The 27,143-nt window shown below is 35.3% G+C and overlaps 2 protein-coding genes across 2 annotated transcripts; both read right to left on the reverse strand.

Annotated features, from left to right (window-relative positions):
- Positions 1-2,017: 2,017 nt before the first annotated feature.
- Positions 2,018-10,816, reverse strand: LOC122030826 (1-acyl-sn-glycerol-3-phosphate acyltransferase PLS1-like). The gene is made up of 11 exons (XM_042589869.1): positions 10,573-10,816; positions 10,226-10,348; positions 9,625-9,664; positions 9,414-9,487; positions 9,173-9,232; positions 8,966-9,043; positions 8,735-8,893; positions 6,011-6,136; positions 3,327-3,419; positions 3,077-3,160; positions 2,018-2,521 (listed from the first exon to the last, which is right to left on the reverse strand). The coding sequence occupies exons 1-11, from the start codon at positions 10,651-10,653 to the stop codon at positions 2,315-2,317; spliced, it is 1,125 nt and encodes a 374-aa protein (XP_042445803.1). The 5' UTR covers positions 10,654-10,816; the 3' UTR covers positions 2,018-2,314.
- Positions 10,817-11,721: 905 nt separating this feature from the next.
- On the reverse strand, positions 11,722-15,868 carry LOC122030825 (adenylosuccinate synthetase, chloroplastic-like). Its single transcript, XM_042589868.1, has 4 exons — positions 15,490-15,868; positions 12,907-13,599; positions 12,499-12,810; positions 11,722-12,174 (listed from the first exon to the last, which is right to left on the reverse strand). The coding sequence occupies exons 1-4, from the start codon at positions 15,817-15,819 to the stop codon at positions 12,004-12,006; spliced, it is 1,506 nt and encodes a 501-aa protein (XP_042445802.1). The 5' UTR covers positions 15,820-15,868; the 3' UTR covers positions 11,722-12,003.
- Between the last annotated feature and the right edge of the window lie 11,275 nt (positions 15,869-27,143).

The raw sequence follows: 27,143 nt of genomic DNA on the forward strand, positions 1-27,143 counted from the left end.
AAATTTAGGTTCACTATAATTTTTTTTTCCAAAATATTTAATGGTTTACAATATCTCATTTAAAAAAAGTTGCTCGTGTTAGGTTAGAGTTTTGTGGACAATAGGCATGCCATGCATTGACGCATAGAACCAATAAATATTCATAAGGAGTGATGACTGTTGCTAAGGGTGGGTATGAAACTAATAAATTAAGGTAGCATTTTGTTTACATATTTGAGAAGGAGGGAATAAATTTATTTTCAAATTTTATGATGGATGAGAAGGAAATTAAAATTTTAGAATAAAATCTTAAAATTTAAATTTTGATTAAACCCACCTTTCCTCTTAGGTTTTGATAAAGAATAAAAATGAAAATTAAGTTTTGAAAAAAATACCCTTAATATATTTATTCAATTTTTCTTTAATATCATTTTTATCTTTTGTTCTCTCTCATTGTATTTTCTCTCTCCTCATTCTATCATCATATTTTTTTCTCTCATCATACTTTCTCTCCTCACTCTATCATCACACTTTCTCTCTCCTTAAGCTCTCCCATCATGCATGGTCTCTCCTCATTTTCTATTATCACATTTTCTCTCTCCTTAAGCTCTCCCATCATGCACTGTCTCTCCTCATTTTCTGTTATCACACTTTCTCTATCTTCATTCTCTCCCATCATACTTTCTCTCTCCTCATTCTTTCTCATCATGTTTTCTCTCCCATCACACTCTATTTCATCATTTTTTCTTATCACACTTTTTCTCTCATCATACTTTCTCTCTCTTCAATCTCTCCTATCACACACTCTCTCTTCTCATTTTCTCTCATCATATTTTTTCTCTCTTCATACTTTCTCTCTCATCATGTGCTAGTCATTATTCTAAAGGCTAATAGTCGCTCGTGATTTACCTTCTCCGTATTGACCCTGGGACGGGTTGGCAGGGACGCTAGAGATGAGCGTATTCGCCTTTTGCACCATGATGCTCTCCCATCACATTCTCTTTCATTTTTTTTCTCATCACATTTTCTCTCTCCTTAATTTTTCCCATCACACACCCTCTCTTCTCATTTTCTCTCATCACACACTTTCTCTTCTGGCTCTCCATCATACTTTCTCTCTCCTCATCCTCTCTCCATCACACTTTCTCGTTCTTCATTCTTTCCCATCACATTTTTTTCTTTAATTATTCTCTCTCATTAAATTTTTCTCTTAAATTCAACTTTCTTGTACATCTAATTTTTTCTCTTATTTTTCTATAAGGGTAAAAAAGAAATTTTAAATTTATTCCGATAGAAAATATTCAACTAATCAAATATTATTTTTAAGAATAATACCTATACTCATATTCATTCTCATTCTACAATACTATAATTCCTATTCTCATTCGGATCCTTTGGAAAGAACCAAATGCTATTTAAATCGAACGAAACCAATTCAAATTAAAGTACTGAAGATACCATGACTTGTTTAAACAAATGACTGTTAAATTATAATCTGAGATGGCAATCAAAAGTATAATATTTTTGTTGTGCCAAGTACACGATGCTTTATTGTTAAATAAACGACCTGTTTAAAATTTTGTCTGGAGATGAGATCCAAGAGAATCAATATAAACAAATTAATGTGGTAGGTTTGAAATCACATCAACATGTGATAAATAAAGCTTCTCATTGTCCTTTTACGCATGAGACAAAAGTGATTAGATCTGAGAGTAATAGTAGAAATGCAGACGTAGTAGTCATCTATGCAATGCACATTTCTTTTGTTCCTATATGATCAGAGTTTTTCAGGCCTCATAAAAAAGCTTTGAATGTTGAGATAAACAATAGCAAGTGGCCATCTTTTATTAAATGGCAGCTCTTGCAATGGATTATGACATCTTTTTCCTCCTTGATTACTCCACTCTTGTGCCTTGGTTGTTTACTTCATTTGAAGTAGTGTTGATGTAGGCAAGTATTTTAGGCAAGTATTTTGATTCTAGCCTATCTGTTGAGAGAGGAGGTATAATTGATAATATATGATTAAATACTGGAGCAATAGAAATCTAAAGTTATACTCACCATCATACTCAACATAATAGACAGAAAGTTGCTATTCTAGAAACATTGTCCGACTGTATTCACAAGAAGTGAGCAGAATGCACTTCTTGGAATTATCTGAATGAAAAATGAATTGAAATAATCGAACCTTGCAGTTCATCCAGATTGCTTTTATTCTATGGCAAGAAATATGCAAAGGAGCAAGCATGACTACCAATAGGGGGGGGGTAAAGGTACATAAGATTTCCTACATTTAGGTCGGGCAGATTCTTTGTATTCTTCCAGAATTGTCTGTCTAGTCCTTCTTAGCTCTATTTCGCGCAGCTTTGGCTGAGGCTGAACGCTCGGACTGGGAGAATCTAACAAAAATGTGCATAACTGCCGTCACCAGTAAAAGCCCCGTAGCAGTAACTGCAACTCCTTTCCATGTTGACAATAGTTCAGTCCATTTGAAGAATTTGAATGTTGCATATGACAGAAGGCCAAACCAAAACATTACCACCTGTTTGTAAAGTTGATTAACCAAAAAAAAACAAGAATATCAGTTGAGTACTTGTGTAAATATTGAAAAGTCGAATCTAATGGCGATGCAGAAAGTATTTTTTGTATTGATAAAACCAAGAGTGTCGAACTATTTAGATTAACCTAAATTTGAGCAACAAATTGTTTCTTTTATGAATAGCGAGTCTAACCCAAGTGCAGAACAAAATTTACAACCGTACAAGTCAATATTTTCTTCTCAAAAGAAGCTGCAATATTAAATCTCCATGTCAGCAAAGGCATTTTCCAACACTAATTTCTCTTTTATCAAACATGAACACCAAGGCTGCATGAGTAAAGTTACTAGTATGGGAAAAAATGACATTGGACAACGAGCAAGTGAAAACCACCACCAGATGGTTCTTTCAAGAACAAAATTTTTATTCTTCATCAGAGCAAGTGTCAGCAGAATGAGATGGACAAATTTCAAATACTAATAAAACAGGATAGCATCATCATAACTACAAGCAAATTCTGTTGGCAAATTAATATTGAATAAAACCTTTTTATGTCTTACCAGCAATGATTTCACAGGACGACCAATTTGCCTTTGTTCAACCCCAAAGCTGCCCTCTGATTTGTATTTGTCCAGGAAAGCATCCTGCCAAAAAATAAAAAAAGAAACCTGGTATGATGCTGTTGCGAGGAAAATATAGCATAAGGTACACTACAGCGAGTAGTCCTAAAACCAACGATATTCAACTATTATAGACCAAAGTAATAGAACTAAGAAACCCATATGAGGCTTGCCAAGAAAGATACTATGCCTTAGCTACAAATATGTCTTTACACCACTGCGACACCCCCTCGTCTGTTCCAGGAAGATCCGCTAATGGGTGTCGTTTCACGTGGACATGCACCTGAAAGCACAGGAATTTTCAATGAGTACAGAGTTGAAAATAACTAATGTCAACTGAACAACCCACATTAAATTCTGTTGTTGACATATGAAGCTTAAGCTAAAGTTCAAAATAAAATTTCATAATGTAACCACTAAAGGCAGAGGTAAAATAAGAAATCCATAAAGTAGAAAAACAAGTAAACTTCAAATTCAACATTATCAGCAAATTGAACATTCCTAACCAGATTATCATTGAAATCCACATTAGCGATAGCCTTTGCACAACTTTTCTAGATCTCTGTTCCAATCAGACAGTAAGAAAACCTTCTTCTCATCTGATTCGATACTCCTCCAAACGGCTGCCATGCCACTGCTGCTCCTTCCCTTTTCTGTTCAAATTGTTCCTCAACTGAATATGCTATCTTTGCATCTTCTCTAGAACATAATAAAATATTAAAAAAGTGGCCTCAAATCCCAGAAGCTGACAGCAAAGAAACTTTGGCTGCAAAGAACTACTCTTTCCCCTCTCTTCTTTCCCAAATTCTTGTCTTCTTTTCACTGGCTATAGATTCATGCAGCATTGTCTCATAGCTCAGAATGTTGGTTTCTCATTTTCCTTTATTTTTTCCAAGTATTGGTTAAAATCAAAACACTTCAAATTGTTGAGAAATGGACCAAGCTCAAACGAATATTAGAAGAAAGTAATATGGAAAGGATAAATTTTGAAGGCAAAAACTTATAGATTACATCAAAGGGTATGGACAGGAAGGTCAAGCAAAAACTATATGTGCGATCTCCACAAATATATTAACTTGATTTAAACATTTATAGGCATCTTTCATCAATCAATATTCTGTATAAGTGACCAAAATACTATTCTTCGAAATAGCTCATCGCCATTTTATATGATACAAGAACATTCTAAAAAGTTTCAATTATAGCCCATTGTCAAGTTGAGATTAGCAAATGGTTAAATTTAGCTGACATAGCCCTAAAACATTTATATTTTAAAAAATTTCCCAGGCCAACATTGATGAGTATAATTTTTCTTCATTAAATTAATTTTTTAAGTGGAAGTCATTAAAATAAATCATATTTTAGAATCAAGTCAAATAAAGTTCAATGATTTGCTAAACTCAAGTTGATAGTGAGCCACAATTAGCATATTTTGTGATGTTTGTGAATAAAGGGGAGAGCCTTGGTGCAATGGTAAAGTTGTTGCCATGTGATGTTGTGGTCAGATTCGAGTCGTGAAAACAACCTTTGTAATGTTGGGTAAAATTGTGTATAATAGACTCAATGTGGTCCGATCCTTCATCGGGACCTACATATGAGGGAGCTTCGTGCACCAGGCTGCCCTTTGTGATGCTTGTGAATAAAATCTCTACGAAATGGAAAACTTGTTATACGTTGAACAGCCCTTGTAGTTTGCCTACATTTAGACATTACACCAAATTTTTATGACCAGATAAGGGATCACATTACTGGATTCTGCAATCTACATAGCACACTAGCACCCATAGTTATTTAAGACGTGAGGCACTCAAAAGCATATAGTTGCTGTGGGGCATGAGACGCTAGGTGTAAGGTGAGGCACACTGAAATAAAATGCTTTGGGTATAAATTTTTACAATTCAAACACATATAGGGATTTTCTACCAAAATATTTCACTAACAAAATTCAAATATGTTAAAAACTATTAAACAATAATGTATATATAATATTCATTAACATCCAAATATTGAAATAGTTTATTTTCATAATCAAAATCAAACTTCAAATTAAATCCGTGAGGAAAAAACATACTATTATGACAAAATTAAAGGAGAAAAGCAAGAAAGTGTAGCCAAATCCAAAAGATCGATGTTGATGTTGTAGGCGAGAGAAGAGTTCACGTTTGAGAATGGAGGGGAGGGGAGGTTGATGCTAATTTTTTAAGGGAGACGAAGAGTCATGCAAGAAATAAGTTTCCAAGGGACTAAGGGAGGTTGATGTTTATTTTCTAGAGGAAAGGAAGAGTCACGTAAGAAGAATGTGTCACATGCATGCATGCAAACTAGTTAATTTAAAGGGTAATTAAAGGTATGGGTTGGGCTTTTAATTTTTTTTTAAAAACTTCAATAAGGTGAGGAAATTCGCGCCTCAAGCGCTTCTTAACCTCTCATGCTTAAATGTGTTTCATTCAAGTACTGTGCTTCAGCCACTGCCCAGGCGCGCCATTGCGCAGCCAAGCGCATACTTTTCACAACTATGTTAGCACCAATGACTTAACTTAAGATCTATTTATTATTATGCCCCAAGAGTGAGCGACTTTACAAAGAATAACATTATTCTGATTCTCTTACAGATTAGCCTGTTATAATTATAAGAAACATTCTTGCGCTGAACTTGCATCAATGACTCAGACACATAAATATGTTTACTTTTCTACTATCATGAAAGTGTAGCCTTACAGCTAAATACATGTTATTCCTTGCTTTCATTTACAAATTCAGGAAACTTGCTGTTCTACAAACTAAAATCTACAAAAAATTACATATATTAGCATACTCAAGATACATGCACAAATAAACTGCATATTATGGACACCACTAATTCTGTGTACATACCACTGATGGTTGCCCTTTCAGAATCCTAAGCATTGTTGGTGATGGTTGATCGGAAGGAATGGCCACTGTTACATCATATACAGCAGGAACAAAAGGTCGCATGATCTGTACTGCTGAAACAAAACCCTGAAATCAGAATGTATATCTATCAATACCATTTATGACTGCCCCAGAGTAGCTAATTAACTTCAGTTAATAAAGGTCTAGTACACCAGAAGGGGAACCAAAACCAAAGTAGTTAGTGTTTTTAATTAGTCATTAGTTTGTTTGGGATTTAATATGCCATTAGGGTTTTACCAATTCAATTATTTAAAATCCTGTTATTTAATTTTCAAAGATTTGTTAGGATTTTGGAATAACCCAGTCCATTTGAAAAAAAAAAACTGGTCTTGATCTCAGTCTATAAAAGAGGTTTGAATCCCTTGTATTGTTTTATATTTCAGTTTAATACAATGTCCCCTCTTCATTCATTGAGAGTTTATGTTTGGTTGCATGGTTTGTTCATGTTGCATCAAGTAGTATCAAAGGTGAAATTCTATTTCGCTGGTTGTCTCAACCCCTCCTTGCATGTGCTGTTGTTGCGGGGTAAAATCCCATCCTGGAGGGGCTGCCAAAGTGACGGTTTCACATTTTGCTGCCAAAGGTGAAATTCTATATGTTTGTGAAGAAAATCTCTATAATTTACTCTTGATACTTGTTCCAATACTCCAACTTGGAGCCCTCTGTTTCTCTCCATCCATGAACCCCTGGCTTCACTTAAGCCCAACCGCTCCAGATCAACTTCAGCGAACCATGCCTAAATTTCTACACTTGTTACCACAACCTCCCTCCCTTGAAGCTCTTTGGCCACTTTCTCTCTCACTTTCCCAGAACAAGGAGAGTTCTGCCTCATTCATTGCATCAATGGGAGATTGTTGACTTCCATCAAGAAGGTGACTGGGCTTGCAAGAAGTGACCCCATGGCCATCGCTGACCCCTCTCATCTCCTTCCTCGTCATTGGTGAGAATGGCAAAACCCACCCTTTCTGCTACTGGATCCACTAACAGAACAGCCACACATCCTGCAGTGATGGAAATCAGCAACTCAACAAAATCCTATTGCGGGATCGACCAATCCAGATGCTCCATCACCACAACAAAGTGGACGAGATCTCCTCCCCGATTTCTTCCAAAACTGACTTAATCCAAACCTGGCCTTTCAGATTTTGGCCCATAAAACTAGTAGATTTAAATATATACGTAACATTTTTCAGATTCACAGCACCAAGATTTATTTGTACTTGAGGAGTACATCATCCCCCATCAATTGAAACACATGCAGGACAGACTTCGACAATATAACAGACTCACATTACCATGTTAAAATCATTCTAATTTAATAATTACTTTTATTTAATGTAGTAAGTTATCAATTTTTAAACATTTACCTAATTTTCTTACAAATCTTAGTTTGTTTAGTCTATACCCTTAGTTTACTTGTGTTACATATTTTATAAATTTCATTCCTTGTCAAATCGAAACATAACATGTCGAACCCCCTTGGTAGGTATGAGACTTTTAAAGTCAAATGTCAAGACTTGGAAGACAAGGTCAAAGTTCTAACATTTCAAGTGGGCAAACTAAAAAATTTTAGAAACACATTAAAAAAAACTAGGGGACATGTGTAAAGAGATAAATTTCGACGGATGCACTTCACCTAAACATCGTTTGCATCGTGACTCTCAACACACACCAAGAGATGAAAACAAATATTTCCCTAAACACAATAACTATAGACATAGGGTTAGGCAAGAGGAAAGAGACATTACTAGAGGTAACATAGATGTCCCTAGCTTTGACATTAGATTAAACCCAAGTGCATTCTTTGAATGTGGCTGAGATTGAACATTATTTCCATTGGTAAGGAATGAACCATATTGAACGAACTCAACTGGCCCTGAAACTGTTATTGAACTGGTGAAACCAACAACAAATCCCAAAATTGTTATTCATGTTCAGTGTCAGTTCTTCCTCCCCATCATAGTTGTCCATATTATTGAGAGGGCCATTAATACATAGAGGTCGTTGGCTCCCCATGGAAATACTAAAAGATACTTAGTCCACTGGAAAAGGCTTCCAGATCTAGAAGGCACATAAATCAAAGAAGTGAAACTACAACATACAACACCTAACTTATTTGTTAAGATTCATTAAGGGTGCTAGAACCACCTTCCATGAAAGACATTGTTGTTCGCTTTGCAATTATGTGTGGTGATGCATGACTTGAATAATCATCCTACTCACTACTCGATAGAATCAAATTCTTCTTGATGGGAGAGAATGACATAGATAGGATTTTTAAACATCATTAGATTTTTCGAGACTATTAATAATTGGGATTTTGTCAATTCAATTATTTAAATTTTGTTATTCAATTTTTAAAAGAGTTATTTAGATTTGTTAGATTTTGAGATATCAGTCATTTTTTTACAAAAACAAAGTTATTATGTCTATAAAGAGGTTAGAATCCCTTGTATCGTTTTATCTTTTAGTTTAATAAAAAAAATCCCTTTTCATTCGTTGAGAGTTTGTGGTGGCAAGATTTGTTCGTGTTGCATCAAAATTACTTTTACGATCTACATCATTTGTGATCCATGCACTTCAAAGTATATAGAAATAAGACTGAAAAAAATAAAGAAAAAACATTCTCCTAGCAAACATAAATAATCATAAACTAAATGAAACCTTGGTTCGAGGAATGAGAACATTTCTAGGGATGGGCAGACCCTGTGAAGCTGCATATTCTTGCGCTGCTAAAAGCTTTTCAGGAGTAAAGCGTGTCCCCTCAACAAACAAAGCCAGCCAAAATGGTCTTGGAAAGTCTTTCAATCGTTGTAAACCTAACTGGATGTCTCAGTCATCCAAATGATATCAGAAAATGCCAAAACAGAACAACCAAACACAAATCAACCAAACCTTAAGTGTGTTCTCATCCTTAGCCCAACTTCTTTCCAGAAAGAGGTATTCAGTAAACCACATTGACCATCCAATGACCTGCAAGTCATAATATATTTACTTTTGAAACTATATATTGTCATTCTTTTTCATGACGACTAAAGAAGGAAATAAAGAAACAACTAAATGTGAAGGAGAAAGAGACCAATGCCCTATTAATATACTCACTGGAAGGAGCTTTGATGACTTCTTCATGACTGCTAATGCACTACCAAGGCAGCCTGAACGCTGGAATTAGGAAATCAAGTTAATACTAAAAGATTCACAGAATCAACAAGCAGAAGCAGTGCAGAAGTGCCATAATATTTTCATCCTGAGAGTTCGACTGCTCGACCAGTGAAAGGACAACATGAACCAACTGAATTCAAACTACAAACTAAAGATCAAGAAATAAGCAGAAAGAGAAAACCTGTGCTAGAACCCATCCGACAAGCCAATCAATATCACTTCTATGATTGCATATGAGAAGTGCATGCTCTTTGCCTGTAAAATTCACCATAAAAACTCATAACAACAATGAAGACTAAGAGAAAAAATATGGAGATAAAAGAAAAAGAAGAAATTGACACAATGCCAACTTGACCCAGAAAACTTGTAGGTTTACAATGATAAATCCTCACCCATTAATTCAAAGGTTTTGGAATCTCCATACAGCTCAACCTGTAACCAGAAAAACTACATTAATTACATTATTACGAACCATCAAAATGAAGAAATGAGCAGCAGAGGTTCCATTGACCTCCAATGATTTCACAATTGTGAATAAACATCAAACTTAAACAAACAAAGATGGCATCTCAATTGAGATTGTGGCAAGCTCACTACAATCATTTTTCATGTTTTGGCAGTTTAAAAATTCCATATCTGGTTTATTGCGGCAAAATGACACCGAGGTTAACATGCAAATGATGTTGTGTTTGTGAGAGAAAGCAACCTAGCTCAATATTTGCATCATTTTGTCACATTTTGTGAGAGATAAGCAATGACAACCTCGTTGACATCATAATAACTTCACTAATTTTGTTAAGGACGGTAATCTTTAGTCGGAATCTTTTAATATCGAAATCTGTAGATCATGCCATGTCGTAGAGTAGATTGTTGGTGTACAGGACTCAAGATTTATGTAACAACTTTAAGGATCCAAATTTGCCAAAACATTGTACGTATAATAGGGGAAATTATGAACAATATATAAAGAAACTAATCGAATAAAAAGTACACCTTGACACCAGCCCACCAATCAACCAACCAGACTAACTCGATCCATAGTAATTCAGCCACCACTCTATTAATCCTCCTATACATACTCTTCGAAAACGGTCGTATTGTCACGAAAAATATAGCCTGCAGGAACAAAGAAGAATTATCTTTTAAGAAGATGAACAAAAAGAACGCAAACCGCAGGACGAGACCAAAACGCAGGAACAAACATCTAAAAATCAAACCCTAAGGGCAATGAACGCGAAAGCTGATGAATTTATCTGCGAAACTCCAATCGACACGGAGAAGGGACCAGACGAGAGGAAACAAACCTCCGAATCACGGAATGGGAAATCCAAATGACCTACCTGAACGAAGTTCACTATCAGGCCGGAAAGGAGGAAGAGCAGGCCGAGGGGAAGCACCACCAACGCCACGGGAACTGCCATGGGGAAGACGTAGCGGCAGGGGGCGAGATTTGACGGCGCGCGTGAAGAAGATGAGGGCGGTGCTTTGGCCTTCCGCCAATCCGCTCAATCCTCAAATTTCAGGTTGCCTACCGCCGCTGCAACTTGGGCAGTACGCTGGAACCCAGAATTCTTATATGTCCATTGTGTCGGGTTCAAAAAGTTAATTGGACAATTGTTGACTTATTCACAGAAAACTTCGATAATTACAAAAAAGAATAATAATAAAAGTATCGATAATTACTTTAAAAACTTCGATAATCACAGAAAACTTCGATAATTACTTAGAAAACATTTTAAAAATCAAAATACTCACAAAGTGAAATAATTTTAAAAAAAATCCTATATTTTTTATTACTATAAAAGTATATTTCATAAAGTTTTTATTTTATGAAAAGAGAAAGCCAAATAAGAACAAATCTGCATAATAAAAGAATGGAAACGAAAATACTGAAAACTAAGATAAAAATACTAGCTATTAAAATGGGAAAACATCCAAAAATTTAGATATAATCAATGATTTTTTCATAAATTGCTTCAACTATTTATTGGTTCAACCACATGCAAGAGTTTCTGGGGGTTGGTGAATCTCCTAAATTTTCCCATCTGCCTTACCTCCTTGTTTCCAGTACCATACATCCACTTCATTATTTAGAAGTTATACTGCTTTGAATCTTGTAGCAAGAACAAGAGTTGCCAGCAATGACAATAAATATATGTAGTTAGATAATTTAATGAACAAACCCTACTAAGTGACTTGGGCTATAGTTTAATCAACTGGGACCAGACCTCAAGCTTGAATACTGAAAGCAGCTTGAACTTGATGGTTGAGATCAATTTACATTGAACATTAGACGGGTTTCGAGTCTGGTCTTACCTCATTAAGATGCTCACTGCACATGTAAGCAGTAGTGTAGGGATTTGTGGATCCATGATTTTTCTTGTAGGTGAATTTCCTGCATCAGTCATCATTACAGATTTACAGATTACAGATTTACAGATAAGTAGTGCAAGAAACAGATAATCAAAGTAAAGGTAGAAGATCAGTAATTAAAGATGACTTAGATCAGGTTAAATCCTGCTGCATTATTAAGTTGCCGAGTTCTTGCTGTCATCTTATAAGACGAGCCTGCAGGCGTAAATTAAAAACACAGTGCCACACCAAGGTAAAGCTTATTACATGGACTTTTCTCAGTTTTAGATTCAAAAGACATTGATTAGTATCTTTAGCATGCTAATGGAACGAAACGACTTGATTGATTAGAATGCTATCGAATGTGCTTGAAGCTTAAAAATGATTGCCCAATGTGTAAAGAAATAGCCAGCTCTGAATCATTTGCAAATAATGGCGTCACGTCCAGGTCCGACGCCAATGTAATGAATGGGAACACCAACAAATTGTTCTATCCGCTCAACATACTGACGAGCGGCTAAGGGAAGGTCGGTGTACTTTCGGATAGATGAAATATCGCTGTTCCACCCAGGTAGCACTTCATAATCGACCTACACCAAAGAAAATTAATGATGAACTAGATCATAACAAGTGATTCCTGAATTTTGACATGATAATCCTTTACAATCTAGCATAGTTATTCCACGCATCCACCTAATTAAAAATAATTTCTTTGGTCTTTTCTTAAAATACAATATCTTTTAATTGTAATCATATCTTGGCCTTCACTTATACAATTTCTGCAAGCCAAACATAGGAATAAGCCATGAGTATATATATATATATATATTATTATTATTCATATCTACTTTATTTCATTCCCTAAGAATACACAATCCTGCATCAAACATGGCATAGTATTGCAGATAACTTACCTGTACTTGCTCAAGAAGACTGAGATCTGCAGGAAATGACTTGAGCTTTTCGCCATCAGTTTGCCGATATGAAATACCAAGCTTGATTTCTGGAAGTTCAGATAGCACATCAAGCTTGGTGAGATTCAGAGAAGAAAAACCATTGATCTGACAGCAATACTTCAATGCAACTATATCAAGCCAGCCACAGCGGCGAGGACGACCGGTAGTTGTTCCAAACTCCCTCCCAGCATCTCTAAGAAGGTCACCATCTTTGCCCAATATTTCTGTTGGAAAAGGACCAGAACCAACTCTGGTTGTGTAAGCCTTCACCTGCATAAGGTTATATTAAAGAAGTTAAAAAGAAAAAGAAAAAAATGGAAAAAAAAATGGACTCATAAAAAGAAGTTAGAGAATGATTCTACTTACAACACCAATAAGATCACCAAGGTTTTTTGGAGCTATCCCCAATCCTGTGCAAATTCCACCAGCGGAGGGACTAGAAGACGTCACAAATGGATAAGTTCCAAAATCAATATCCAACATAGTTGCTTGACCACCTTCAACCAATATTTTCCTCTTTTGCAAAATTGACTCATTTATCACCTGAACAGTATCAGCAACAAAAGGTTCTAACCTCTCTGCAAATCTTTTGTACTTCTCAACCTCACTCTTAAGAATGTCAGTAGTATATTCAAATCCTTCAAACCTAGATGCAGCATCCCTCAATAAAATCTCAAGCTTCTGTGTAAACGTATCCATGTGTCTGAGGTCACAAACCCTTATTCCATTCCGTATAACCTTGCTTGAATAACATGGACCGATTCCTCTTTTGGTTGTTCCAATAAAAGAATTTGCAAGCTCGGCTTCTCTCAATCCATCTACGACTTGGTGAAAATCAAATAACAAATGGGCACGATCAGACACCAATATTCTTCCAGTGCATAAAACTCCATTGGATTCCAGACCATGAATTTCTTGAAATAAACCAGGAAGATGAACTACAACTCCGTTACCAATAACACAGAGAGTTTCCTCATTCAGAATTCCAGAAGGAACAAGATGGAGTGCAAATTTTTTACCCTCATCATTGTAAATGGTATGTCCAGCATTTGAACCACCCTGATGTTGAAAAAATAAATTTTTTATTCAGATTCTCAAGAAAAGAGCAGAACCATTAAATTATTTTATCTCTTCATTAAACATAATCATTAAGAAAATTGAATAAAGAAAACACATTGTAAGCTTAAACTAATTGACTCATGCAACGAAGCATGATGAATAACAAACAAATCCTTAGTAAATAGCCAAATTCTTTTATCATATAATTTACAGTGAAATTATGACAGATACATAGTGAGTTAGTATATACACAGAGCAAAAGCAAAAGGGCAGAAGGGCTTATTACTATTTTTGCTAAATTCAGATTACCAAATACAAATAGTAACTAAGTTATTAGTAATGAAAATTTGGTGGCTCTGTTAGTGTTATGGAGATTACAATAATTTCTCACATCACATTTACATATAATTCTGACTACAATTCTGACTACCTCTATAATAAGCAGACACCTACTTGGTATATGATTTTTGTCAAATTCAATCGAATCAGATGAACATCTTGAGTTTTCATTATGTTAACATCAACAATAAGGAAATGAGATATAGCAAAACCAAAGTTGCAATACTCTTGTCTCCCCCAAATGGCCAAATCTAATATCTCAACATACATCTAAAAATTATCCAATTCAAATCCCTATCTTAGATACACAAAAAGTTTTCATCTAGAATTTTCTAAATACTTCATTAATTATAACACTCGATCTTTTTAGGTGGATAATTTGAATAACACCTTTTTTTTTCATAACACCAAGTCCATAATTACACTACCATCTCCAGTTCCATTCACAATATAACATTGGATCTTATAAGACTAGCTACTCATGACATATGTTTAACTTCTTCAATATATAAAATTTTAAATATCGTGTTACCTATTTATTTAGTCCTTCCACCTGCCCATTGTATCTTGTAAGCATATTACATATATCCTCCTCCTGATCATCATTGAGTCTACTAATTCTAATCTGTTTTCCTAAAAGTGTTTACATTGCAATGTGTTGTTGTAATAAACTAACTTATTTACCTGCATTAGCCCATAACAATGTAAGAATTTTTCCCTATTTAGCAATTATTTGTGTCTATGTGATAGATTACTTCTAGCAACCATCTAGTCTAACTTTTCATATCAGAACACTTGGATCGTGAAGGTGCATTATGAACCCACTTACAATTAGCAGCCCATCCTAACAAAGTAAAGTTAAGATCTGTTTTCATCAGGTTTTCACATAGTTTTGGTAAGTTGTCAAAGCCTAGAACAGTCATCCACATTTTACAGACGATATTGGGATTGGACATGGATGCATTGCATCGAGCATCAAATTTAATTGGATGAAAAAAGGACAATCAACTGCCACCAAGGGCTTTCTCACTGACAAACTGAAAGGAAAACAGTAAAATCATCAAACTCTTGAACTTTACTCCAAAAACTAGTCCAATTGCTTTATGTCTAGTGATAAGTAAGTTGTAAGGTAAGATATAGTAGATCCCGAGAACAGAAGATTTGTTTTTTCCTTAGTAATTTGCGCCCCCGCCAACCCGTCCCAGGCCAACACGGAGGAGGATGCCTTAGTAATTAGTACATGCAGATCAAGAAGTTCAGAAATCAATCTAGATTACAAGAGAATCATTCGTTAATGCGTTCAATTATTTTTGATATGCAGTAAGCTACTGGGAACTCATGAGTATCTTGTAAAAGATTTCCATAAAAGATCTACACAGTAATACGAATAGAAAAGCAAATGAACGGGAAATCTTGAAAAATAAAACATGCAAAATCAAACTTTGGAGTCGTAGATAAACAGTAGCCCAAAGCGAAAAGGCAAAATGAAGAAAAAAGATAAGATTTTTTTTCTGGATCATCTGAAAGAAATATAAGGCGGAAAAACTTTACCTGGCAACGCGCAACGACATCAAAGCTCTTTGCAAGGATATCGACGAGCTTCCCTTTACCCTCGTCGCCCCACTGCGTGCCTAGCACGGCGGAAACCTGACTCAGCGACGCCACCCTGTCGAAGACATCCCCCTGGCCGACCTCTTCAACGGCCGTTGGGGCCGCGGTGGCCGACACAGTTCGGGAGGCAGCAGCAGCGGAGGCCTTCCTACGCCAGCCGAGCCCATCCGAAGGGGCCAAGTGTGAGGGAGTGAGGGAACTCCAGATCCGACTCCGGATACCGCCGCCGCAGAGGGCGACGGGATCGACGGCGATCGAAGAGAGGGCCATGAAGAAAAGATGCGATGTTTGCGTTACCAAAGTGCGCGGAGCTCTGCTCCGTTATTTATACTGCTGGTGGTTAGGGATTTGACCGGAGCCAATCGTTATTATTCCCATTTCGAAGTCCAAACATAAAGCTAAATCGTTGATTAGTTTCAACTTGACGGCCATTATGCCTTAATATTTACTTTTTTAATGTCCTGAAATTATTATATATTTACTATATATATTTCTCTTCACCCGGCAAGTCAATGATTTATTATTATTATTTTTAAAAAAATATAAATAACGGATATAGCAATTACTACTTGATTAATATATATATTTATACATATATTAATCAACCTGACAATGCCATATACGTGCATTGTTCACAATGGCGGATGAGATCTCCTCGGATAGGTCTAGTGACTAACGTATGAGGTGTTGTCATCATAAGGTATGAGGTTTGAATCTTGACAAATTCGAGGTAAATGCCTCCCTTATGTGCTAATCATTATTCCAAAGGAGTAGCCGCCCGTGATTTACTTCCTCCGTGTTGGCTCTAGGACGGGTGGCGGGAGTACTGGAGGAGAGCGTATTCACCTTTTGCCATCATTGTTCACAATGGCGCATGAAGCATCACATATCATATATGCTACCCATCGCTTCGTGCACGACTATGAGTGATAGGCATACGTGGTACTGCCAACTTGATTTCTTTGTAAAAAAAATATTCCTTTTTCTCCTTTCTCCTTTCTCCTTTCTCCTTTCTCCTTTCTCCTGTTATTCAAAATAGTGGTGAACGAATTTTTTTCAAATTAAATTCCCTCACTCTCTCTCTCTTGCTCTCACCTCTTCCTTCGTCGTCGTCTTCCATCGTAGCTCGCTCCTTCCGAGCACATAGCTGATGGTTGAAGCTTGTTCTCGAGTTGGCTGAAGCTCCCCAAACTGTCAAACACATAGCCGACGCTGGTTTTGAATCCACCCCTCTCCATTCTCGATTGTAAGTTTTTTCACTCTAGTGTCTATTTTTCAGCTTTTGTACAATATTTTTTTAGCTCTGATATATCCTACAATGCACAAGCCCTAACTACTTTCTTACCAGTTTTTGCTTATATAATTTGCAGGGAACTTGCCAAATATCAATTCTCATATTTCATAACCAATGGTAATTCATTTCATTTTAAATTGTAATTCCTGATCGTGATCCTAATATATATTAAAAGGAATTATGGTACAATGTACAAGGTTGACGCCTGCTACAACGTCCGCATCCACTTGGACAATTAGCTGTTACAAGTTGTAGCAGCTACTTCAAGGTTAGCTGCTATACGTTGTAGTAGCTAAATGTCCAAGTAGTTGCTACAACGTATAGTAGTGACTTAGTAAGTCATATTATTGTAAGTTGTAATTCCCTCTATTCCTAATTTAAACTGTTTATACGTGATTCTAAATGATCTATTTAATTAATATAAGAGAAAACATATGTTGCCTTTATTGGATATCACGGGTGTTAAATTGTTAATTAATATGGCTGTTACAATGTTGTAGTAGCTAATTTGATGATTAGCTGCTACAACGTTGTAGCAACTAATTTCACAACTATCTGCTACAATGTTATAGTATCTACTTCCACAGATAGTTGGTACAACGTTATAGCAGCTACTTCAATATTCCAAACAACCTTTTCTTACATTTTTTTTTATATAATTTGTAGGAAACTTGCCAATGTAGTAGTTAGCCAATTGATAGTTGATACACGTTGTAGCAGTTACAACTCGTAACAACTATCCAACAGCAGCTGGTACACAATGTAACAACTATCCTACAATAGCTGCTCCACATTATAACAACTATCCTACATTAGCTATTACACGTTGTAGTAGCTACTTCGACACTCTAAATAATCATTTCTTACCAATTTTTTGTTATATAGTTTAGGAAACTTGGCAAACATCATTTCCCATAAACCATTCGATAGTAAGTCTTTTCAATATAAGTTGTAATTCCCTCTAATCCTAATATATATTATCATGCACGACCGGAGAAAGCGAAAATATATTATGCAATTATCGTTTTGCCCTCATCGGCAAAGTTTATCCCCTAAATTGGGTGTGCGACAAATACTTCGAAAGAATTTCATTAAAACTAGATTGGTGTCCTACGGTGTCTTCGTCAATCAACCTTACCGCGATGACTTGTTTCTCCTCCGAAGCTTTGCCTCCATTCTAAGTATTTCGTTAGCCTTGAATGTTTTGATTCTTCTTCTCTTATTTAGGGGTTTGATTTTTTAGAGTTTTTGATTCTTCTCCTAGCTGCTACAATGGTGTTTAATGATTATAAATCTTTGGATTGAAGATTTACTTTTAGGGAATAAAGGTTTTGAAAAAAGGTTGTAACGTTGTAGTAGCTACTCGACAGTAGCTGCTACAACATAGTTAAACACTAATGACTGATACAACGTGATTATACCCTACAGTCCATATTGTCTTCTTATTAATGCAACAGTTACTTGATCGTAACTGCTACAATGTAATTAGTAGTCATATTGTAGTAACTACTAATCACATTATAGTAGCTAGAAGAAATTATAGACATTGTAATGTATCATATTATAGTTAAAAAATAATAGTGTAATATATCATATTATGGTTGAAACCTTACAACATTGCAATGAAGCTAAATAATTATCACTAAGATCTGATGTATTTGTTTGACAGAATTAAATGCTGAGCTAGAGAACTTCTGTTTCCCGTGTATATCGTAAGAAAATACATTGGAAAAGTAATTATCCTCACTTCAATGATTTTTTATCATCACCGGACATAAATGACCGGCAGATGAAGTTGATAAATGGAAGCCCATTTGCTTGGGCTATAGTCATGCCTGAAATTGCAAATATCTTAAGCTTTATACAAAATATGTTTGATAATTAGGATGCTGAAGCCATATGTTTCATTTTTCATAATAAGGAGATTAACTTCACAAGGAAACAAATTTAACTGATTCTAGGACTCCTAAACTAAGGAAACGAAGTAAATTTGCAGCAGCATGTAGCCACCACTCCACTATATTTTCAACACTTTAGTAATGTGGAATGTACACAGAAGGAACTAGAGAACAAGATGATCAACCTCAGCAAATAACTTTCATCTGCTGAATCTGATACTCTCTTTTGCAATTTTTAATATTGTATTTCTTTATTTATGTTTATTTACTACTACTAGCAGTATATTTAGATGACCAGTACAATCACTAATTGATTGTGTAGTTGATTTTGAGAATTTAGATAGGTATAATTAGTGTAACGCTGTATATGACTATATGAGCCTACATATGGGGGTCATTGGTATGATGCTTTCATAGAGGCCGAAGCCAGAGGACCTTGAGGGAAATCAAGCTTCCATGCTCAAAGGGTTTGCATATCTCCTCGCGGTAAGTTCTTAAATTTAATGATATATTCATATATTTTATGCATAAAATTTGATATTTAACCATTTTTATTGTATTGCAACTATGAATGTGTGAACATGTCAGAATAATGGATCCTTACAGACAATACACTCTTCCAAGAATATGCAGATGGAAGTGGCCAGACTCTCGTGTGGTGATAATAAAATCTAGGATTGCAGAACTACCTATTATCAAAATAATTATTGATTTAAGATCATTGGATCTAGAGACACATCTGCTCTCAAATGATTCTCTAGAAGATGTTGTAGAACACATATATCAACAAATTACTGAGATGTTTATACAATCAGTTTCTGAGGAAATTTTTGAAAAAGTTCCTAAGCAATTTCCTGAGCAGGCGGCCGAAGCTCAGGAATATACTGCAGAATGTGTTTAGGAGAAAGTGGTCTGTACATTTTACTAAGCAAGAGAGGGCGAAATTGTTCATTTAGAGTCTCTGGTTGATGGTAACATCCAACTCATTGCAAAGATGGAGACCAAAATTAGTGAGTTAATTGATGAGAATAAAATATATGCCAGTGATTCAAAAATTATAGTAGCGGTTAAGGACCAAACAATTAATGAAAAGGACAGAATTATAGCTGTAAAAGATAAAATTATAGCAGAACAAGAGAAAAAAAATCAAAGATCTTCAAAGTCAGTTGCTTGCCAAGGATATAGAGGCATTACCTGCTAATCGACCAATAACAAGGGCAAAGGACTGATACAAAGAGAATCATACCCACACCTACAAAAGAGATTGAGAAAGTGTCCGTGGCCAAAAGAATTAAAAAAGTTAGTTTCTAAGATGGGCATAAAACACAGATGACCAAGGGTAAAGGAGAAATTATATTGGAATTATCTTTTTATTGTATTGTCAAACAAACATTTCATAATATTGAAAAAAATCGACCATGCATATTTAAAAGTTGCTATAACATATATAATTTTAGTAACTGCTCCAATAGTAGTAGTAATAGGTACTAGTGTTGTAAAACATAATTTATGGACATGTTTTGTTTTTTTTGTTTATGTAAGGCTACGATAAAGGAAGTATGGTCCAATGAAACGATTTCATTGACTATGACATCTTTCATGACTATTTTTGATTCGACCGTAGCCACAGATGACGATTGCATAAATGTATATTTTGCAATCATTGCATAGGAAGCCAAAATTTCTGGCATACCATATTGGTCATCTATATTTTGTGCTCTAGGTTTTGTTGTAAATATAAAACCAACTACTACTACCGAGTTTTTTCTCTCCATATATTCCTTTTACAATGTTTGTGTGTACACACAAGATTTGTTTGAAATGATGTCATATGAGGTATTTAGTCTATCAGGAAACACTGACAATGACACGCCAATCAGATATATATTTTGTCCATTAAATAACACAGATGATCACTGACAACTACTAATCATAGACCTCCAAGAAGCTCACTATATGCATTATAACTCTCTTAGAGCCTTAGAACTGTACTCTTCTAAGTTTCAAAGTTCTGTAAGTACCTATCATGTTGAAGAAATCAATACGTATCAGCTTTTAGTGTGTATTGCTTACAAACTTCATCCTAATGTAAATAGACTTTTTTTTAATAATATGGACCAATCTTACTACGATATATGGTATCTAGGGCTACATTCGTTAATGTCAAGAGACTTTGACGTATCTATAATTCCGGGTCCAACACAAGTAAAATCGTAAGTATATGATTATCCATGTTTTTTATACATCTCTATATTCCTGTTTGCAATTAAATTATTAATCGTGTGAAAAAAACTCTATCTTTTAGGTTAGATTGTGTATTTTTTGTTATGCGATACGTTGAGAGTATAATATATTAAATACTAACAAATTTTGGATAAGCTGGAATGAGAGAATTTAGTTTTCATATTGGTCATAAAATTTTTACTAGCAAACACTAGATTACTGAAAAGCTGGTGTAAATTTATTGTAAAACTGATGTCAATTTAAGTTACCACATCTTTTTTGCAAAGTGGTGTAAATGTTTTGTAAAACTACTATAAATATATTGTCAAGATGCTACAGGGTGTAGTAGCTACTCTCGAGTAGTTGCTACACAATATAGCAGCTAACATCGAGTAGCTGCTACACGATGTAGCAACTAATATCAAGTAGTTGCTATATTACATAACAGCTACTCCCGAGTAGCTGCTACAATATGTAGTAGCTATTGCTAAAGTTGTTGTAGCTACTATATTCACGTTGTAGTAGTTAATCGCAGTAGTTGCTACAACATATAGTAGTTTATCGGGAGTACCTGCTACAGGGGCAAATACTCTACATATTAATAGATGCTGCTACATCATAAAACTGACATTATAATCAAAATGTATTCTTATTGAAAATTTTTTGTGAAGTTGTTCTAAATGTATTGTAAAACTATTATAAAAGCTGGTTTAATCTATTGTAAACCACTTGTAAATGTATTGTCATATTGTCTAGTGCATGTTGTAGCAGTTAGTCGGCAGTTGCTGCTACAACATGTAGTAGTACTACTGCACATTGTAGCATCTAGTCAGCAATTACTGCTACACCGTGTAGCAGATACTCCTGAGTAATTGCTATAATGTGAAAGTGAGAGTCTAATTACCCTTCTGCCCACATTTCCACGACCACTACTAACCCATACTAAGTTCGCAAGTTGTGATTGTTGCTTCATCTATCAACCTCACCGTGATGTCTGGTTTTCACCTTCGAATCTTCATCCCTGTTGTAAGTTATTTTAATTTGACTCTTTACCTAATGATTAGGGTTTAGACTTTTAGAGTTTTTATGGGTTTGAATCGGCTTTTAGAATAACGTAGTTACTTCTACGAGCATTTTAAAGTTTTCTCTATATTATATTTGTCCTTATTATTCTTCATGTACCATTGAAATTTTAAATTTATTTTGAACTAAATATGTCATTCTCTAGCAATGGAAGAAACCTATTTTGATAATTAGCTATACATTTCCCAAGTTGTTGAAGATTAAAAACCAAGAATTAGGATGGAATTTGCATCAGTGGAGGAGACATTTTTGTTCTATAACTAATATGCACGAGAAGCTGGATTTAATGTCAGAATAGGCAACAACAATAAAAATAAGAGGACAATTGAAGTTATATGGAAATAATTTGTATGATTTAAAGAATAACATATAAATGATAAACGACAAAAAGAAACACAAGTTCAAGTAAAAGAAAAGAGCACGTGGCGAAGTTAGGACTAGACGTAAGTTAAAAATTTCACTTGTTAAAGAACAGACCGGGCTAAATTGGGTTGTCACAAACTTTATGGAAAGTCATAATTATTCACCCTTCACTCCTTCAAAGGTACATTTGCTATGCTCAAATCGTCATGTTTCTATAGCCAAGAAAGTATTAACTTAACTGTTTTCGAAGGCTAATGTCTCAACTTGTCAACAAATTCGATTATTAGAGATAGATTATAGAGGGCTTGAGCATCTAGGTTGCATAGAAAGATATATTAGAAACTTTGAGAAAGAGATAAGGGATGAACAAAAGGAATTAATGCCGAAACACTAATCAAGTTATTTGCAACTAAGCAAGAGAAGAATTCAACCTTTTTCTTTGATTATGAGATTGATTCAACTGACAAATTCACTAGGTATTTTTAGGTGGATCATGTATCAAGGAGGGTATACAACGTCTTTGGTGATGTAGTTGTATTTGAAATGACATATAATACCAACAAATATAGGCTGATTTTTGTGCCATCTGTAGGAGCTAATCATCATCATCAGACCATTGTGTTTGGTTGTGGCTTTCGAAGTGATGATAAAACTAAGTCCTTTGTTTGGTTACTTAAGAAGTTCATAGAAGTGATGCTTAAAGGTTCACCAACCATGATCATCACTTATCAAGATCCAGTGCTGACGAAGGCCATTGCACACGTTTTCCCTCAAACAATGCATCGATATTATTTGTGGTATATACTCAATAAATTTCTAAATAAATTACCCCTTTGACTTTTCACAACTACTATCAAATCATAAAGGATGTCATTGTAAACTCCTCAACACCCGATGAATTTGAGAAGTTATGGGAAGAAGTTATCAAGTGTTCTAGCTTGAAGAAAATGATAGGTTGTCATTAATGTATGAATTTCGACAAAGGTTGGTCCCATTATATTTTAACCATGCATTTTTTACTGGAATGTCAAGTAGTCAGTGATCTAAAATCTTGCATTCATTTTTCAAGAAGTATGTCTCAAATAAGAACTCATTGATGGATTTATCACGCATTTCAATAGGGCATTATGACATCAAAGACACATTGAGTTAGTTGTCGGCCATATTGATATGAATGAGCATCCCAAGATTAAGACAAACTAACCTATGGAAACTTAAATAGTTAAGTTGTACACAAAAAAAATGGTTGGATTTTTAAAGTGAAATGAGCATGAGTCATGGTTATTATGTGCAACAAACATCTATAGGTGGTGAAATAGTGGTTTATAATGTCATGAATTTTCAAAGTGGTTCTTCCATAAAACCAAGGGTGCTCACACATGACAAACATATGAAGTACATATCCTATAGTTGTAGGAAATTTGAGTTCAAGGGAATTCCATGTAGGCATATGTTAGTTTTTTTTTTCATATCAACCAAGTGTTTCTATTGCCTGATAAGTATATACTCAAACAATGGATAAAAAATGTAAAAGTTGGAGCAATATATGCTTTGGGTGAGCAAACTTTCATCGATAATCCAGATAGGAATTTGATGTCAAGATACTCGAAGTTATCCTATAAAGCTTCAGTAGTGATTGATGATGCATATTTGACTGATGAAGGGACAAACTTCTTAGATGAATAATTCGATTATATATACAGTAAAAATCAAGAGATAAACATTAGTAGAATATGTGACAATAAAAGTCAAAGAAAGAAATCCATGGATGGGGTCCCCTCTATTGTTGATCCTTCTTTAATAAGGGCAAAGGGTTGTGGGAAGAGATTAAAATTATCAAAAGAGACGTCAACCTCAAAGTCCAAGCTATATCATGGATGTGTCATCGAGGTGTCTCACACGACAAGTGTAGCTGTCCAATTTTACAGCAAGAGTATACATCCATTAATTATATATTTGTAGTATAATTTTGTTCCCAAATCAATGATTGGTATTAATTAATAATAAATATGATGATGTGTCGATTGCCAGATCAACTACTATAGAGAATCATTATACTAATGATGACAAATCATATGAAGAGGATTTGACATCTATAGCTAGTATTATCAAAGTTTTATTTTACTTTATTAGTGGATCTTGATAAATTTTAGCTTATAATTGTTTTATTGTTGCAGGTTCTAACAACATGTCCTTTGAGTTATGAGGATACATTTATGAAACTCTCGGTGAGCAATTATTAGTTATTACAGATGGATATGATAAACTTATTGATTATTACAGATGAATTTGACAAACTTCTGTGATACTGTTAACAATAGCTATTATGACCTTTTGTATGTAGAGCGGTGTATGTATACTCTCCCTTGGTGATAATGAGAGATACTCTTTTATAATAGAGAAATCACAAATATTTTTATTCCTTTTCTATTTTTAAGCCTTCCTCTTTTGATCTTTTACACAAGGTAAGATTTATTCACACCCTCACATTTTTCCTAAAATAATCAAGATTGGGAGACTTTTTCCTTCTACTCCGATTCTTACATTATTATGCCATTAATAATCTGAGTCGTATTACATAAAACTTCCCTCTGTATTGTAGCAATTATGGATATGTAGCTGCTATAATATGAAGTTTCTGTTGTAATAGTTACGGACCCATAACTACTATAACATTAACTTGATTAAAATTAAATTTTACCAACTCATTCCATTGCATTTAATGTAAAATACCGAACCAGATAATAATTAAATAATAATGTTTAATAGGATAATAGCCTTAACAGAATTTTTAGAAATTTTTAGAAATTTTCTGGGAATTTTTCGGTGCTTGTATGATGTAGGTTAAGAGGATAAATTATTAGATCAGGACAAAGCCTGTTTAAGCTACCGTATTTAAATGAGGAAATGTTTAATTTCTTTAAATATTTTCTTCGTCCTTTTCTTTAAAAACCCTTCCGTGCCCTAGCTTCCCACACGGCACCAACTTCTCCCCGAGCCTTCACCCCCGCGACACCCCCGACCCCTTCTTCCCTCTCCCTCTCGCGATCTTCCTCACCACGCCGTCGGCCTCTCCTCCTCACACCAGCACCAGAGATGTTGCACCAGCCGACCTCCTTCTTCTCCAGCGCCTCCTTGTGACACCGCCGGTCTCCTCCTCACGCGAGCGAGCCACAGCCACCGACCTCTCTTCCACGACATCGTCGTCCTTGTGCTCTAGCACTGAAGCTAAAGCCGTTGACCCTCTCCTCTCCGAGGATGTTGATTCGAGATAAGCATCACGACGTGGGTTTTAGTCTCATACGATTGACAATGAAGGCGGGTACTTCTTGCTTGTTTTTCTTTTAGTAATTTGACCTTAGTGCATGAATTATTTTGGATAAGGACTGTTACCTTGACTCCACTCTTATTTTTCCTGTGCTTGATACTTCCATGTAATCTTTGAGAAATTCGTTCCATATCTATACAGTCTCTTGTTGTTGTCCATGATCAGTAGTAGATACTAGATACCATGTTTGTATGCTTTGACTATTGTTTATTTATGTACGATATTGAGCATGCTGGCTTCATGTAGCATACCTGTTTCTGCTTATATATATATATATATATATATATATATATATATATATATATATATATATATATATATATATATATGATGACTGTTGTATTGTTCGCATGTCATTGCATGCATGCTGCATCCTCGGCCACTCGTGAGAGTGGTAGCTGGAGTTGATGCCGCTTGTCCTTCATGCCGCACTCGGCCACTCGTGTGAGTGGTAGCTGGAGTACGAGCAGCAGGGACACCGTCGCAAATGTAGCTAGTTAGCTACTATGCAACTGTCCCATCGGCCACTCGTGTGAGTGGTAGCTGGAGTGGTGTATAGTCTGTCACTTGTTGGTTGCTACTCGGAAAGCCTAGAGATTCCACTGTACAAAAATTTTGTACAAAGGTCTGAACCTTTTCCTAGCTACCATGTGTTCTTTTAAATTAAATTTTGGATCGCCTGCGGAACTTAACACGTTTGATCTAAAACTTAATCTATTTGTTCTTTTAGGTTTTGACTTGGGTCTCCTGCGGAACTTAACACGTTCGACCCAAATCACCTTAAGTTATTAATTCCATTAAATATTAATTTCCATAATTGGTTCCCAGTACTGACGTGGCGAGGCACACGACCTTCTTGGATATGGGAGCAACCACCACCGACTAGACAAAACCTTTTATAGAAAGCTAATATTTAATTTCCTAAAATAACTTTAGGTCAACCGAAAAGAACAATCAAATCCCAAGGAAAAAAAAACAAAGAAACACTATATCAAAAATAAATTTGAAACACTAGAATCGTATGCCTCTTGTATTTAGTATTATTTCCAAAAATAACTAGTATGATGCGGAAAGAAAAATTACTAGTTATACCTTTTAGAAAGACCTCTTGATCTTCTACCGTATTCCTCTTCTAACCTCAGATGTTGTGTGGGCAACGATCTTCCGAGATGAGAACCACCAAGCACCTTCTTCTTCCTTACAAGTTTCGGCCATCAAAACTTCTCCTAGGATGAAGAGGTTCGGTTACCACCACCATGCTCCAAGGGATGCTAGAAAAGAGGCTTCTTTTCTCTCCTTCTTCTCCTTCTTCTCCTTCTTAGATCCGGCCACCAAATCTATCTCCACCATGAGAAGGTTTCAACCACACAAAGGAGAGGAGAGGAAAGAAAGGGCCGACCACACC

The sequence above is a fragment of the Zingiber officinale genome, chromosome 11A (assembly GCF_018446385.1).
Source record: "Zingiber officinale cultivar Zhangliang chromosome 11A, Zo_v1.1, whole genome shotgun sequence".
Classification (NCBI taxonomy): Eukaryota; Viridiplantae; Streptophyta; class Magnoliopsida; order Zingiberales; family Zingiberaceae; genus Zingiber; species Zingiber officinale.

Excerpts from the sequence above, each read along its gene's own strand:
- LOC122030826 (XM_042589869.1), bottom strand. The coding sequence starts at position 10,653 with ATGGCAGTTCCCGTGGCGTTGGTGGTGCTTCCCCTCGGCCTGCTCTTC. Across the intron at positions 9,665-10,225 it reads ATTGGTGGGCTGGTGTCAAG|GTTGAGCTGTATGGAGATTC; the intron begins GTGTACTTTTTA and ends TTCTGGTTACAG. Across the intron at positions 2,522-3,076 it reads GTCCTGTGAAATCATTGCTG|GTGGTAATGTTTTGGTTTGG; the intron begins GTAAGACATAAA and ends CTTTACAAACAG.
- LOC122030825 (XM_042589868.1), bottom strand. The coding sequence starts at position 15,819 with ATGGCCCTCTCTTCGATCGCCGTCGATCCCGTCGCCCTCTGCGGCGGC. Across the intron at positions 12,811-12,906 it reads TTGGTGATCTTATTGGTGTT|GTGAAGGCTTACACAACCAG; the intron begins GTAAGTAGAATC and ends AACCTTATGCAG. Across the intron at positions 12,175-12,498 it reads GTCTTCTTGAGCAAGTACAG|GTCGATTATGAAGTGCTACC; the intron begins GTAAGTTATCTG and ends TCTTTGGTGTAG.